At 51.0% G+C, this 13,717-nt stretch overlaps 2 protein-coding genes across 3 annotated transcripts in view; one reads left to right on the top strand and one right to left on the bottom strand.

Annotated features, from left to right (window-relative positions):
- brf1b (BRF1 general transcription factor IIIB subunit b) overlaps positions 1 to 13,717 on the top strand; it is a 28,409-nt gene that overhangs the window by 12,722 nt on the left and 1,970 nt on the right. For both annotated transcript variants that reach the window (XM_079255522.1, XM_079255521.1), the window contains exons 5-16: positions 872 to 903; positions 986 to 1,058; positions 10,784 to 10,933; positions 11,007 to 11,100; positions 11,477 to 11,603; positions 11,780 to 11,819; positions 11,904 to 11,999; positions 12,075 to 12,401; positions 12,472 to 12,533; positions 13,131 to 13,212; positions 13,284 to 13,336; positions 13,423 to 13,691. In XM_079255522.1, the coding sequence (XP_079111648.1) occupies positions 872 to 903; positions 986 to 1,058; positions 10,784 to 10,933; positions 11,007 to 11,100; positions 11,477 to 11,603; positions 11,780 to 11,819; positions 11,904 to 11,999; positions 12,075 to 12,401; positions 12,472 to 12,533; positions 13,131 to 13,212; positions 13,284 to 13,336; positions 13,423 to 13,691 (1,405 nt within the window). The remainder of the gene's footprint in view (positions 1 to 871; positions 904 to 985; positions 1,059 to 10,783; positions 10,934 to 11,006; positions 11,101 to 11,476; positions 11,604 to 11,779; positions 11,820 to 11,903; positions 12,000 to 12,074; positions 12,402 to 12,471; positions 12,534 to 13,130; positions 13,213 to 13,283; positions 13,337 to 13,422; positions 13,692 to 13,717) is intronic.
- On the bottom strand, positions 2,206 to 10,014 carry LOC306767661 (BTB/POZ domain-containing protein 6-B-like). The gene is made up of 5 exons (XM_079255739.1): positions 9,909 to 10,014; positions 9,160 to 9,410; positions 4,388 to 4,478; positions 4,185 to 4,303; positions 2,206 to 3,788 (listed from the first exon to the last, which is right to left on the bottom strand). Exons 2-5 carry the CDS (start codon positions 9,366 to 9,368, stop codon positions 2,756 to 2,758), a joined length of 1,452 nt encoding a protein of 483 aa, XP_079111865.1. The 5' UTR covers positions 9,369 to 9,410; positions 9,909 to 10,014; the 3' UTR covers positions 2,206 to 2,755.

Below are 13,717 nucleotides of genomic sequence, written 5' to 3'. Positions count from 1 at the left end.
TTATATATACGGAGCTACCGACGGAGCAGCTCTTTGGTGGAGTTCGGTGCAGCTGAAATCAGCCAGAACTGGCAACTCTGACAGGGTCAGTTAGGGCCGTTAGGACAGCAAAATTTCTGCAAGCAGCCTGCAGCTCTTGTTTGTGGAGAGAACTGCACCGTTGAGGATCATTATGACTTGTTTAGATGCATTTTCAGAAAGCCAGCAGCTGCTTCACGAGCCGCAAGTCAAGAGTCGGTGAGCCGCATGCGATGAGGAACACGGCACTAAAAGCTGGATCTTTGTTCCAAAACCACATTTATAGTTGTATTTAAGTAAAATGTGACAAATCAGAATAAAACTTGCTGAAATAGTTAGATCTGTAATGTTATTATATTTGTATTGGTGAGGTAACTTCAGAAAGGATGGGACATTTATTACAACCTAATGAAATCTTACACAGTTATAACAGCAATAATAACCATCGTCACAATAATAATGATATAATAACATTATTAATAACCATAGTCACAATAATGTTCACATAAACAGGTTTGGTATCGGCAGATATCAGTAAAAAGTGGATCGGTGCATCCCTATTATTTCAGCCTTGGAGACCTTTATGACACAGTTGCTCGACAAGAAGGCGGTCGTGGAGGGAGGGTGGGAAATGTCTGCAAAGCCTCCTTTCTACCACTTCACCACAAACAGAGACAGCTTTTTAATGTTGCTCTACTGGTACTGAGGCCATGACCACACGTAGTTTATAAAACTGATCCTCCCGCTTCAGTCCAGAACAAAACTTCTGTCCTCTCCTTGTTTGTTCCTGAAACTCCAGTTGGGTTCGTCCACATGCAGATGTTCTGTGTTATCCTGCTTAACCGTGTCTCAGACATGTTGCTGGACCTGAGTGACCTGCTGCAGGTACAGCTGACCTCAGACCGGATCGAACCGGACAGGTTTAGATCTGGAAACTGCAGACTCAGCTCTGTTTGTTTGTGTCCAGGTGAACGTTTACATCCTGGGAAAGACCTTCCTGCTGCTGGCCCGAGAGCTCTGCATCAACGCTCCCGCCATCGGTGAGACGTCACACTTCATTCACCCTGAAAACCCCAAACTTTTCCTCCCAGATTCGCTCCGCATCTGTAGAAGCTGAACAGTCGCAGTCAGCCAGCAGACGCGAAGTCTTCCACCTCCTAAGCTGTCAGATTGTGAGGCTACGATGATGTAAAATGAACAGATGTGTAGAAATAACAAAGATTAACGATGAACGAAAGCCATTCCTGTTGTTTTCAGATCGTTCAGGAAGAGATGAGTTTTTTTTTTCCAACCAATCAAAAGATTGCAGCGTGTCAACCATAGACCGCGTATGAAAGATGGACGGAGCCTCCGGTGGTTAAAAGTGAAGCCTACGCAAAAATCCACTAGAGGCTGCAACACACAGCAAATCCCCATAGACTCCCATGTTAAAAAGACCAACTTCACAGCAGAAATAAACATGTTTACAGCCTGGTACAAAAATCTATTTTAGGTTTAATAGGTCAGGTTTACCTTCATGACAACTGTGAGGGGAGTGAATTTTTTTCTAACTCGCCCATTTAAAAGTAATTTAATCTCGAAGTTCGGCATATTTAGGGGCGTGTCCTTTTGATTGACTGGTACCCGATCTCCCGCTTCAAGTCAGAAGAACATAGAACAACCGCGTTTTTTAGCCGGTTCACAACATGATTTAGCTTTAGCCCGCTTACTTCCGTTAGCTGATTAGCTCCTGGTATCTCCGGCTCGGTTAGCTTTTAGCTACAGGCAGCTCGGAGTTCGCTAGATGTCAATCATCCCCCATGACGCTCACAGCTCCCCTCTCAGCTCCACCTCTTTGCACATATTTGTATTTTCCGGGAGAGACGACGTGCATGCCCCTGCCAAGATGGCTATGGTAGGAACCGCCCACCGAGCTTCAATTCAGCTCTTCAGAAACCTACAGGTGACGTCATGGAGGCTCCGCCCATCGTTTTATATATAGTCTATGATGTCAAGCTCCACCCATTTGCGTTGGATCGGTTAGATTGGATTTTTTTATTTTTTTTATTTTTAAAGTAGAAAAAGTCGGGTATTAAGGTACGTTTCCCAGTTTTTGTGTGCAGAGAAAATTCCTGCACGTTGCTGGAAAAAAAGCTTTATTTCCTGCCTTAAACCAGCTGGTAAACAGGAAGTAGAATCCTGCTGCTGACACCTGCTGGTGGCTGTGGGAACTACAACTTCATGACATCATCACCTGAAAGAAACAGACGTACGCTTCACTTTCAGTCAGACACACTTTAATCTGCATCGTCTCCCAACAAAACACTCAAACAGATCGCCAACAAACTGGTTCCAGTGCTGGTTCTGTTCCAGAGCCCAGCTCAGAACCAGTTCTTTCTGATGGTCCAGAGTCCTGTTAGAGATCTACAGAAACGCTCTGATCTGTTCTGTAACTACCTGTAAACACGTCAGGACACGAGAGCGCCAATGCCAACACGTAGCGTAGCAACATAACGGAGAGAATCTCAGCGACAAAGCATTTCCATTCAAACCAGTCAAACCATGAGGACATCGCTATGGGACAGAAACCAGTAGAACATGAAACTGGTAAACATTTCCATGTTCTGCTAGGTTCCAGGTGCATTTACCCCAACAGTAACACGTCTGCAGCGGTCTCGGCCAGGTTTAGGAAAAACTAACCAGTTTGGAGTTATGACTGGTTCCAACAGCAGATCTGAACCAGTCTCTGTTCATGGGTTCAGCAGTAGAACACCAGTTCTGGGATCTGCCCGCCCTGCACGCCGGTTCCGTTGGTACTGTCCGAGGAGCACTGGAACTGGAAGGTCACCTTTCCACACTGGACCTCGGTCATCCCCTCCTGACCGAAGTAGCTCAGCTCGTTCCCGTCCAGGACGGCGCTGACCGTGTAGAAGGTGTCCTGCTCCACTTGGACCGGGTGTTCGAACCACACGGGGAAGGTGCTGCTCGACCCGTCTGACAGGAACTTGGTGAGGTTCTGGGCCAGGGTGGTTCCCTGCCTCTTCAGTTCGATCTTCACGCTGTACTCCGCCTTACCACCGCTGGACCCGTACAGACCCAGGCCCGCGATGAAGATCCTGCGGTCCACTGCGAACTGGATGCTGTCACAGCGGCCCCGGTACCGCCACTGGTTGCTCCGGTAGGCAGAGGACTGGAAGCGGTGGCACCTCTGTGGTACCAGTCCGGCCCGTTTCACCACCGGGAAGTCCAGTCTGGGTTTGTTGGTGGCGGTGAACCACAGGAAGAGGTTGTGCGTCTCGTTCAGGGTCAGAACGTCCGACTGTGCCGGCCCGTCTGCAAACTCCTGGAGCGACATTGAGGGGATTCGGACCAGGTACATAGCCTTCCCCAGAACTGTGCGCTGGTTCCGGGGGGTCACGGTCAGGCCCTGCCGCCGACACTCCGCCGCGGCCCAGTTCAGCACGGCCTGGAACACCACCAGCTCGCGGCTGTTCAGCGTCTCTCTCTGCAGGATGATCTCCAGCGTTGGCGGGTCAATCTCGCAGAACCCTTCGGACCGCAGCGCCAGCTCCGCCTGAGCGTCGATCACCTCCCAGCAGCGCTGCGTCAGGTCCGGTTCCTCGAACAGCCGGCTCTGAGACAGCAGGACGCAGGCGTTCCTCGCCTCCAGGCTGGTCTCCAGGAAGCTGACGCACGCCTTCGCCAGCGCTAGGACGATGTACTTCTTCGCGGCATAAAGCGTGGCGAGCACAGTGTCGGCCTCCAGGTCAATCTCATCGCTGTACATGTACCTGAGGACGAGCCAGAACCACATCAGAACCGCAATTGAAGTACCAACAGGATACAGAATTATCAGACCCAGTCTGGACCCGATCTGGACCCAATCTGGACCCAGTTTGGACCCAGTCTGGACCCGATCTGGACCCAGTCTGGACACAGTTTAGACCCAGTCTGGACCCGATCTGGATCCAGTCTAGAACCGATCTGGACCCAGTGTGGACACAGTTTAGACCCAGTCTGGACCCGATCTGAATCCAGTCTAGAACCGATCTGGACCCAGTTTGGACACAGTTTAGACCCAGTCTGGACCCGATCTGGATCCAGTCTAGAACCGATCTGGACCCAGTTTGGACACAGTCTGGACCCGATCTGGAACAGACCTGGACCCAGTCTGGAGCTGGACTCACTTTAACAGGATGAGGAAAGCAGCCGGCTCCACATCCGGGATGTGGATCACAGATTGTCCCTCGGCCAGATCGCCGTAGAACATGGCTCCAAACACGGAGCTGCCGACCGCCAGGACGTACTGCAACACCGACAGGAAACCAGTCAGAACCAGAGGATAAGACACGTAATGACTGAAGGGACCAGTGTGGACCAGGTTCTGTACCTTATGAGCCGGGACGGTCTGGGTTTCACCTGGAGGACCGACAACAAAGTGAACGTCGGCCATCTGCTCGTTGTTGAACATCAGCGCGTTCCTGCAGGTGAAACAAACAAACCTGAACCAACTGAGGCTTAACGGGTTAACTGGAGGACGGTCTTCTTAACTAGCAAGATTCAGAAACCTAAACTAGTCAGCAGCCTCAACATATCAAGTTAACTGCTCGTTATCTGCTTTAACTAACCCCAACTTCGGTTATCAACCCCATCATCATCCAGGACGGTGGTTCAGAGAGCAAATCAGGTATAATCACTGAGTCAGTAACCGACGGTAAACCAAAGGTTACCATGGTAACATACTGGCTGATAGAGTTTCTAGCCGTCTCCTGTCAGAGATGGATTATCTGAACCACAAAGGATTTTCTGACCTCCAACATCACACACCGTGGAAACGAGCCGTAATTCTATTCTATTCTATTCCATAAGACATTCATTTAGCATTTTATCCAAAGAACTTACACACCATAGACCGTATATGAAAGATGGACGGAGGCTCCGGCGGTTAGACGTGAAGCCTATGCAGAAGTTCATAAAACTGCAGTTCCCCCTTCATCCACTAGGGGCTGCAAAACAAAGCAAATCCCCATAGACTCCCATGTTAAAAAGACCAACTTCATAGCAGAAATAAACATGTTTACAGCCTGGTTAAAAAATCCATTTTTAGTTTAATAGGTCAGGGGTACCTTCATGACAACTGTGGGGGGACTGAGTTTTTTTCTAACTCACTCAATAAAGTAATTTAATGTAGAATTTAGGAATATTTAGGGGCGTGTCCTTTTGATTGACATGTACCCAAGATAAGCAGGCTCAAGCTAAGTCAAGTTCTTCGTCTCGTCTTCGTGCCACTTATCCGGGGTCGGGTCGCGGGGACAGCAGCCTCAGCAGGGAAGCCCAGACTTCCCTCTTCCCAGCCACATTTGTCAACTCTGCAGGGGGAATCCCAGGCCAGCCGAGAGATATAATCCCTCCAGCGTGTCCTAGGTCTTCCCCGGGGCCTCCTCCCAGAGGGACGTGCCTGGAACACCTCACCAGGGAGGACGTCCAGGAGGCATCCTAACCAGATGCCCGTGCCACCTCAACTGGTTCCTCTCGATGTGGAGGAGCAGCGGCTCAACTCTGAGCCCCTCCCGGATGACCGAGCTCCTCACCCTATCTCTAAGGGAGAGCCCAGCCACCCTGTGGAGGAAACTCATTTCAGCTGCCTGTATACGAGATCTTGTTCTTTCGGTCACGACCCACAGCTCATAACCATAGGTGAGGGTAGGAACATAGATCGACTGGTAAATCGAGAGCTTCGCCTTCTGGCTCAGCTCCTTCTTCACCACGACAGACCGGCGCAGAGTCCGCATTACTGCAGACGCCGCACCGATCCGTCTATCGATCTCATGCTCCATCCTTCCCTCACTCGTGAACAAGACCACGAGATATTTAAACTACTCCACTTGACAAAGAACCTGACTCCCAACCCAGAGAGGGCAATCCACCCTATTCTGGCTGAGGACCATGGTCTCAGATTTGGAGGTAATGATTCCCATCCCGGCCGCTTCACACTCGGCAGCGAATCGCTCAAGCGAGAGCTGAAGATCACCAGACCAGATGAAGCCAACAGGACCCAGTCATCTGCAAAAAGCAGGGACCCAATCCTGGGGCCACCGAGCCGGATCCCCTCGACACCTCGGCTGCGCCTAGAAATTCTGTCCATATAAGTTATGAACAGAATCAGTGATAAAGGGCAGCCTTGGCGGAGTCCAACCCTCACCGGAAACAAATCCGACTTACTACCAGCAATGCGGACCAAGCTCTGACACCTGTTGTACAGGGACCAGACAGCTCGCACAAGGGGGTCCGGTACCCCATTCTCCAGAGCCCGCGGGGAACACAGTCGAACACCTTCTCCAGGTCCACAAAGCACATGTAGACTGGTTGGGCAAACTCCCATGCCCCCTCCAGGACCCCAAAGAGGGTATAGAGCTGGTCCACTGTTCCGCGGCCAGGACGAAAACCGCACTGCTCCTCCTCAATCAGAGATTCGACTATCCGGCGGACCCTCCTCTCCAGGACCCCTGAATAGACCATACCAGGGAGGCTGAGGAGTGTGATTCCCCTGTAATTGGAACACACCCTCCGGTCCCCCTTCTTAAAAAGGGGGACCACCACCCCAGTCTGCCAATTCAGCGGCACTGCCCCCGATGTCCACGCGATGCTGCAGAGGCGTGTCAGCCAGGACAGCCCCACAGCATCCAGAGCCTGAAGGAACTCCGGGCGGATCTCGTCCGCCCCCGGGGCTTTGCCACCAAGGAGCTTTTTGACCACCTCAGCAACTTCAGCCCCAGCGATAGGAGAGTCCACCCCTGAGTCCCCCAGCTCTGCTTCCTCATCTGAAGACGTGTTGGTAGGATTGAGGAGGTCTTCGAAGTACTCCCTCCACCAACCCACAACGTCCCGAGTTGAGGTCAGCAGCCCCCCATCTCCACTGTACACAGTATTGAAGGAGCACTGCTTCCCCTCCTGAGCCGCCGGATGGTGGACCAGAATCGCCTCAAAGCCGTCCGGAAGTCTTTCTCCATGGCCTCGCCGAACTCCTCCCATGCCCGAGTTTTTGCCTTGGCAACAGCCGAAGCCGCTTGCCGCTTAGCCTGTCGGTACCCATCAGCTGCCTCCGGAGTCCCACAGACCAAGAAGGACCGATAGGACTCCTTCTTCAGCTTGACGGCATCCCTCACTGCTGGTGTCCACCAACGAGTCCTGGGATTGCCGCCACGACAGGCACCAACGACCTTACAGCCACAGCTCCGGCTGGCCGCCTCAGCAATAGAGGCACGGAACACAGCCCATTCGGACTCAATGTCCCCCGCCTCACTCGGGACATGGTTGAAGCTCTGTTGAAGGTGGGAGTTGAAGCTCGCTCTGACAGGGGACTCAGCCAGACATTCCCAGCAGACCCTCACAACACGTTTGGGCCTGCCAGATCTGACCGGCTTCCTCCCCCACCATCTGAGCCTACTCACCACCATGTGGTGATCAGTTGACAGCTCCGCCCCCCTCTTTACCCGAGTGTCTAAGGCATGTGGCCGCAGGTCCGACGATACGACTACAAAATTGATCATCGAACTGCGGCCCAGGGAGTCCTGATGCCAGGTGTACATATGGACACTGTTCGTTATAGACAGGCACCAAGCTGGGGGCTGATGAGAGTGCCCACACCTGCTCGGCACCTCTCACCACGAGCAACTCCAGAGTAGAAGAAGGTCCAGCTCCTCTCGAGGGTACTGGTTCCAGAGCCCAAGCCATGCGTCAAGGTGAGTCCAACTATATCTAGCCGGAACCGCTCAACCTCGCTCACAAGCTCAGGCTCCTTCCCCACCAGAGAGGTGACATTCCACGTCCCTAGAGCCAGCTTCTGCAGCCGGGGATCGGACTGCCAGGGTCACCGCCCCTTGCTGCCGCCCAGCTCACACTGCACCCGACCTCTACGGCTCCTCCCGCAGATGGTGAGCCCACGGGAGATGGGGCCTATGTAAACCCTTTCGGGCTGAGCCCGACCAGGCCCCATGGGCGAAGGCCCGGCCACCAGACGCTCGCTCTCGTACCCCACCTCCAGGCCTGGCTCCAGAGGGGGGTCCCGGTTACCCACGTCCGGGCAAGGGAACATTTATGCCCAGGTTTGTCGTCATCAAAGGGGTCGATGAGCCGTGCTTGGTCTGGTCCCTCCCCTAGACACCTGTTTGCCATGGGTGACCCCACCAGGGGCATAAAGCCCCCGACAACATAGCTGCTAGGATCTTCAAGTTGAGTGAAGTTGTTAACCGGCTAAAAACCTGCGGTTGTTTTACGTTCCTATCACTTAAAGCAGGAGATTGTGTACCTGTCAGTCAAAAGTACACTCCCCTAACTATTGCAAATTTTGAGATTAAATTACTTTTAAACGGGCGAGTTAGAAAAAAATTCACTCCCCCCACAGTTGTCATGAAGGTAAACCAGACCTATTAAACCTAAAATAGATTTTTGTACCAGGCTGTAAACATGTTTATTTCTGCTGTAAACATGTTTATTTCTCCTGTAAACATGTTTATTTCTGCTGTGAAGTTGGTCTTTTTAACATGGGAGTCTGTGGGGATTTGCTCTGTTTTGCAGCTCCGAGTGGATGACGGAGGAACTGCAGTTTTATGCACTTCTGCCGGAGGTTGCTGCTTGGTCCCAACGCGTCTGCACACTTTAAAGTGTACTGAATTGCAGTTTGAGCCTTTTAAGTGAAGCTTCGCACTTCATTAACACTCATGATCAGGTCTTATGGTCTCATGATCAGTCACTCCTAATATAAATGCATTTTCTTCAATTCTAGGAGTCATTCAGCGTGGCTGTGAAATTCCGTTCTAAGTCGTCTGAAGATGTCTGATTTTAACTGGTAAAAACCTGAAGTAACCCAGTAAATACTTGGTCTGTGGACAATGTAGACTCTCCCATTCTGCTTTACTTTCATTAGCAGCAGTGATCTTTTTTTTTTCCAGAAATTCTCATCATATGCTTTGTGCGCTTAGATGGGAACGTCTTGTGACAACAGGATGAAAATACTGACAGCTTTTTATCAACGGTTGCCATGGTGAATTTATGTCTTTTCACTATGGTTTCCAGCTCCGAATAGAGATATTCAGAGCATATGATCTGGAGTTTCTTTTTAGACCCCCCCCACCCACCGCTGTCAGGTGTGTTGCCGTTTACCTCTCTCTCAGGGTGGGGTGCGCCGCCTGCCAGCTGTCTCCGTCCTCGCCGTTGTTGTCTTTGTAGTTGTTTCCCTGAACACCGTCGAGCTCGTCACTTCGCTCAGACGACAGTTCGGGCTCGCTCAGCTGAATGAAACTCTTCTTCGCGTCCAGAGCCTCCACCTCCTCATTGTGAGGAAGGCTGGTGGAGAAAAGCTCTGCCGCCATTGCAAAGTGGGCAGAGCCAGCACGTCAAAGCATGGTCACTTCCTGTCAAAGAAAACTTTAGGATTATAATCTGGATTATCAGACTGATGATAAATAAAATCACCATATCTGTTTAATAAAAGCATCTATTATTTTATTTTTATTTCCTTCTTCTGTGGTTTTCTACTCTTGCATCACCACGGGTGTGTGTGTGTGTGGGGGGGGGGGGGGGGGGGGGGCAGAGGTGCCCCAGTTCTGCCCCTAATCCTTCAGGGGCGTGATACGGCCCTGCAGGTGCCATCATTAGACCTGATCCGGATCCAGCTGAGCAAGACCAGAACCTGGCTCCAGTCCTGGCTGCAGGACCGGCAGATTCCGGTCCTGCATGTCCATCAATCAGATCAGTAACCAGAGTAATCAGATCAATAACTAGAGGACACCGTCTCCTCCGGTTCACGCTCCTGAGCCATGTTGGTGTCACTGGTTTCGATCCCCACCGTCCGTTCATTCAGCTCTCAGAACCGGTACCGGGTCCGGGTGTGTGTTCTATATACGTGTTACCTGTAAGAATCCCACCAGTTCGTTCCGCCGTCACCATTAAAACCAGTTCGAACCCCGCTGCTCTGCTCCTGACGCCATTTTACATCCTCCCGCTGATGACGTAACCTCCGAGGTTCTCCGCCAGATGGCGACAGAGCGCGCGAACCGGGAGCGCGCGCGCAGCCCCACGCACACAATTTGTTTTGAACAATTGACCTGATGAAGGTTTTAATACAGTGAATGGAGGATGACATGTGAGTGACGTCACTTCTAAGTCAGCAGCTCCAGCATCATCTTCCTCACTAACACACGGAGGAAGATCTTCTTCTTCTTCTTTTAGGTTTTCTGAGGACATCTTGCATCTTCATTCAAAGAAAAACAACATTTTATGTATTTATATTCATAAAATTGATACCTCCATAGTCACTCATCAGTTCCAGGTGACTCACCAGGTTCTGGGTTATTAACCAGTTCCGGGTCACTCACCAGGTTACAGGTCACAGACCAGGTTCCCAGTCACTGACCAGTTCTGGGTCATTCAATAGTTCTGGGTCACTCACCAGGTTACAGGTCACAGACCAGGTTCCCAGTCACTGACCAGTTCTGGGTCATTCAATAGTTCTGGGTCACTCACCAGTTCCCACTCACTTACCAGATCCCGGTCCCTAACCAGGATCCGGATCACTCCCCGGGTACCAGGTGGCTCACCAGGTTCCGGGTCACGGACCAGGTTCCGGGTCACTCACTAGATCCCGGTCCCACACCTGGACTGGGTCCCTCACAAGTTCCCAGTCACTGACCAGTTCCCACCTCAGCAAAAGTGATGAGTTATCTTGTTTTTTGATGAGTGTGATGAGTTTCAGTGACGTGTTTATCGGACCTTCTCCCTCGGTCAGATCCCTGCCTCTACATCCCGCGCTTCGCTCACAGGCTGGAATTTGGGGCGAAGACTCATGAGGTTTCCATGACGGCTCTTCGTCTGGTTCAGAGGATGAAGAGAGACTGGATGCACACGGGACGCCGACCGTCTGGACTCTGTGGAGCAGGTATGGCTTTAAAGGCCGTTACCATGGCAACATGAGACATGCACAGACAGTAATCCGTCCTATTCCTCCTCAGCTCTCCTGGTCGCAGCTCGGATGCACAAGTTTCGGCGTTCAGTGAAGGAGGTGATCAGTGTGGTGAAGGTGTGCCAGACCACCCTGAGGAAGAGGTGAGGAATGCGGTCTCACACCATCTCTGCAGATCTCACCAGATCCCAGTACATCTTGATTCCAGTCCAGTAGATTCCAGTCCAACTTAGTTGGTTCCCGCAGATCTCAGTAAATCCCGGTGAATCTTAGCATATCTCATTACATGCCAGTCGCTCTTAGTAGATCCCAATGGATCCCAATAAATCTGAGTTCATCCCAGTAGATTCCTGTTATCTTTGTGGATTCCAGTCTATCTCAGTAGATCTAAGTACCACCAGCAGATCTTATTTGATCCTAGTGACATAGCTGACCTAGTGCATCCCAGTCGGTCCCACCAAATCTCAGCAGATCCCAGTACATCCCAGTAGAGCTCCGCTTTCTTCTTTTTTCTGACAGGCTGACAGAGTTTGAGGACACGCCCACCAGTCAGCTGACCATCGATGAGTTCATGAAAGTAGACCTGGAGCAGGAATGTGACCCTCCTTCCTTCACTGCGGGACAGCACAAAGCCAAGATGCAGCAGGTAGAACTTCATGCTCTGTAGGTCCATCCACTGGTTCAGGTCTGGATTCTGATTGGCCATCTAATAATGACCAGTGGGCCAAGAAACCTGGTCGCAGTACTATCCCACTGGATTCGTTCAGATCCCAGTGGAGACAAACAAACTGGAGTAATGTGGGTGCTTGTGTCCCTCTGCAGCTGGAGAAGGAGCTGTCCCGGAAACTGGACGAGGTGGAAGGTCAGTAACCCGAACCGGCGATGTTTAGCAGACCACGAAGAGGCTGGTCTATGTTGGAACATTAACCCACTGTGGTTCCACCAGGAGAGATCAGCTGCTACAAAGATGAGATTGAGATCGAGCTGGAGAAGAATCGACCCAAACTGAGGGGAATCTACGCCGCCTACACCAAAGAAGTCGGTGGGTTCTGATTCTACATCTCTTCCCAAGATGGAGGCTGTGATGGAGGCGAGTTCTTACGTTCTCTGTTTTTAGCTCCTGAGGAGGAAGAGGAGGAGGTTCAGTCGCCCCCCTCTGAGCCCGAAGAGATAGAGAACGAAGACGCCGAGCTCCAAGCTGCCACCCAACACCTGACCCAGGACTTCTTGTCCCAGGTGATCCAGGAGGAGGGGGGGCTGGGCAAAAAGCCAGATGATGGCGTCTGTAACCAGAGGGCGGAGCCAGAAACGGAGGGGGCGGGGCCAACCCGTCAGGCCACCCCTCTGACTGCCATCTTGGGAAAACTGCAGACTGCTGCCAGCCTGGGCCTCCAGGAGACCTTTCAGACCTTCGATGGGTCAGAAAATGGTGGGAAAGCAGACGGTAAGTTGTGACATCACGAGGTCATCATTACATCACTGCAGAGTCAGAGTGCCAACTTGCTCTTTTCCAGATGACCTGACTCAGAGTGGAGAGCTGGACCTGGAAGGTATCGATGACCAGGAGATAGATAAGGTAAGGAATCTGTCAGGTAATGCTACCTGTGATCAACATGATGTCACTTCCTGTTTTTGTCAAAGCTGCTTCTTAGACTTTTATTGTGAAAGAGTGTGTGTAGAGGAAGTGAGTGGCTTGTGTGGTGGAAAATACTCTGGTCTTGAGAAGTTGTAATACATCTAAGAGTCAACTGTCTTCTTACAATGAACATTTTATTATAAACTAATACAAGCACACGCTGGAGCTTGGAGAGAGAACTCTCTCTGCAGATGCTGGAGTAACACCCGATTATAAACCATGCTTAACTCCTCCTAGTTGCTGGGCAGACCACAGAAAACAATCATTCTCTCCTCCAAAGCTAAACTGAGCTCACTAAGCATCAATCACTCACTATATTACTTTATTACCTTTAACCTAACCTTTAGACAACTGGTCAACCAGGAATATGCAGACTTTGTCTGCATATTCCAGACAAGGATCATATAACTTAAAGAAAGCTTTGTGCATAGACACAAAACACAGCAGGATCACAGCAAATCAATGCATATATGTCTAATACTTAATACAAACCAAACTCATAACAATTTTCCTATACACTTGTCCTGCATGTTGCAGTACATCCTGAACGACACCGAGGTCCAGGTGAAGACGGAACTGTGGATGAAGCAGAACGAGGAATACCTGAGGGAGCAGAAAGGTGGGATGATGGCCTGATCACATGATTGCTCACCTGCTTCAGGTGCTGATCCTTCCTGTTTGTGTTTACAGAGAAAGAGGACAAGATCAATAAGGAGAAGGAAGAGGGGACCTACAAGGAGAAGGTGAGGGAAGCGTGGGGTCTCCCAGCCTCCAGATCAAGGGCTCCAACTGTGTCCCCTTTGACCTACAATGCATTTGTTTTTTACAGAAAAAGAAGAAATACAGGAAGCGGGAGCAGATTGAGGCGTCGACCGCTGGCGAAGCGATTGAGAAGATGTTAGAGAAGAAGAAGATCTCCAGTAAGATAAACTACGACGTCCTCAGAGACCTGAACAGAGGGACAGGAAGTCCGAGCACATCCACCTCCGAGCCTCCAGATACCAGCGCCACCAGGAAACGCCTCAACCGCCGCCGTCGCAGGAAAACCAGCGAAGCCAGTCAAGACCTCGCCGCCAACACAACCATCATGGGGAAGAGGTCCCGTCTACTGAGTCCATCTTTTA

The sequence above is a fragment of the Telmatherina bonti genome (assembly GCF_933228915.1).
Source record: "Telmatherina bonti genome assembly, chromosome: 16".
NCBI classification, from domain to species: domain Eukaryota; kingdom Metazoa; phylum Chordata; class Actinopteri; order Atheriniformes; family Telmatherinidae; genus Telmatherina; species Telmatherina bonti.
Note: the sequence above shows the minus strand (reverse complement) of the source record. Positions and strands in the feature narration are given on the sequence as shown.

Coding starts and splice junctions, on each gene's coding strand:
- LOC306767661 (XM_079255739.1), bottom strand. CDS start 9,368: ATGGCGGCAGAGCTTTTCTCCACCAGCCTTCCTCACAATGAGGAGGTG. Junction 4,479..9,159: donor CACCCCACCCTGAGAGAGAG/GTAAACGGCAAC, acceptor TTTCACCTGCAG/GAACGCGCTGATGTTCAACA. Junction 3,789..4,184: donor GCTTTCCTCATCCTGTTAAA/GTGAGTCCAGCT, acceptor GCTCGTCCTCAG/GTACATGTACAGCGATGAGA.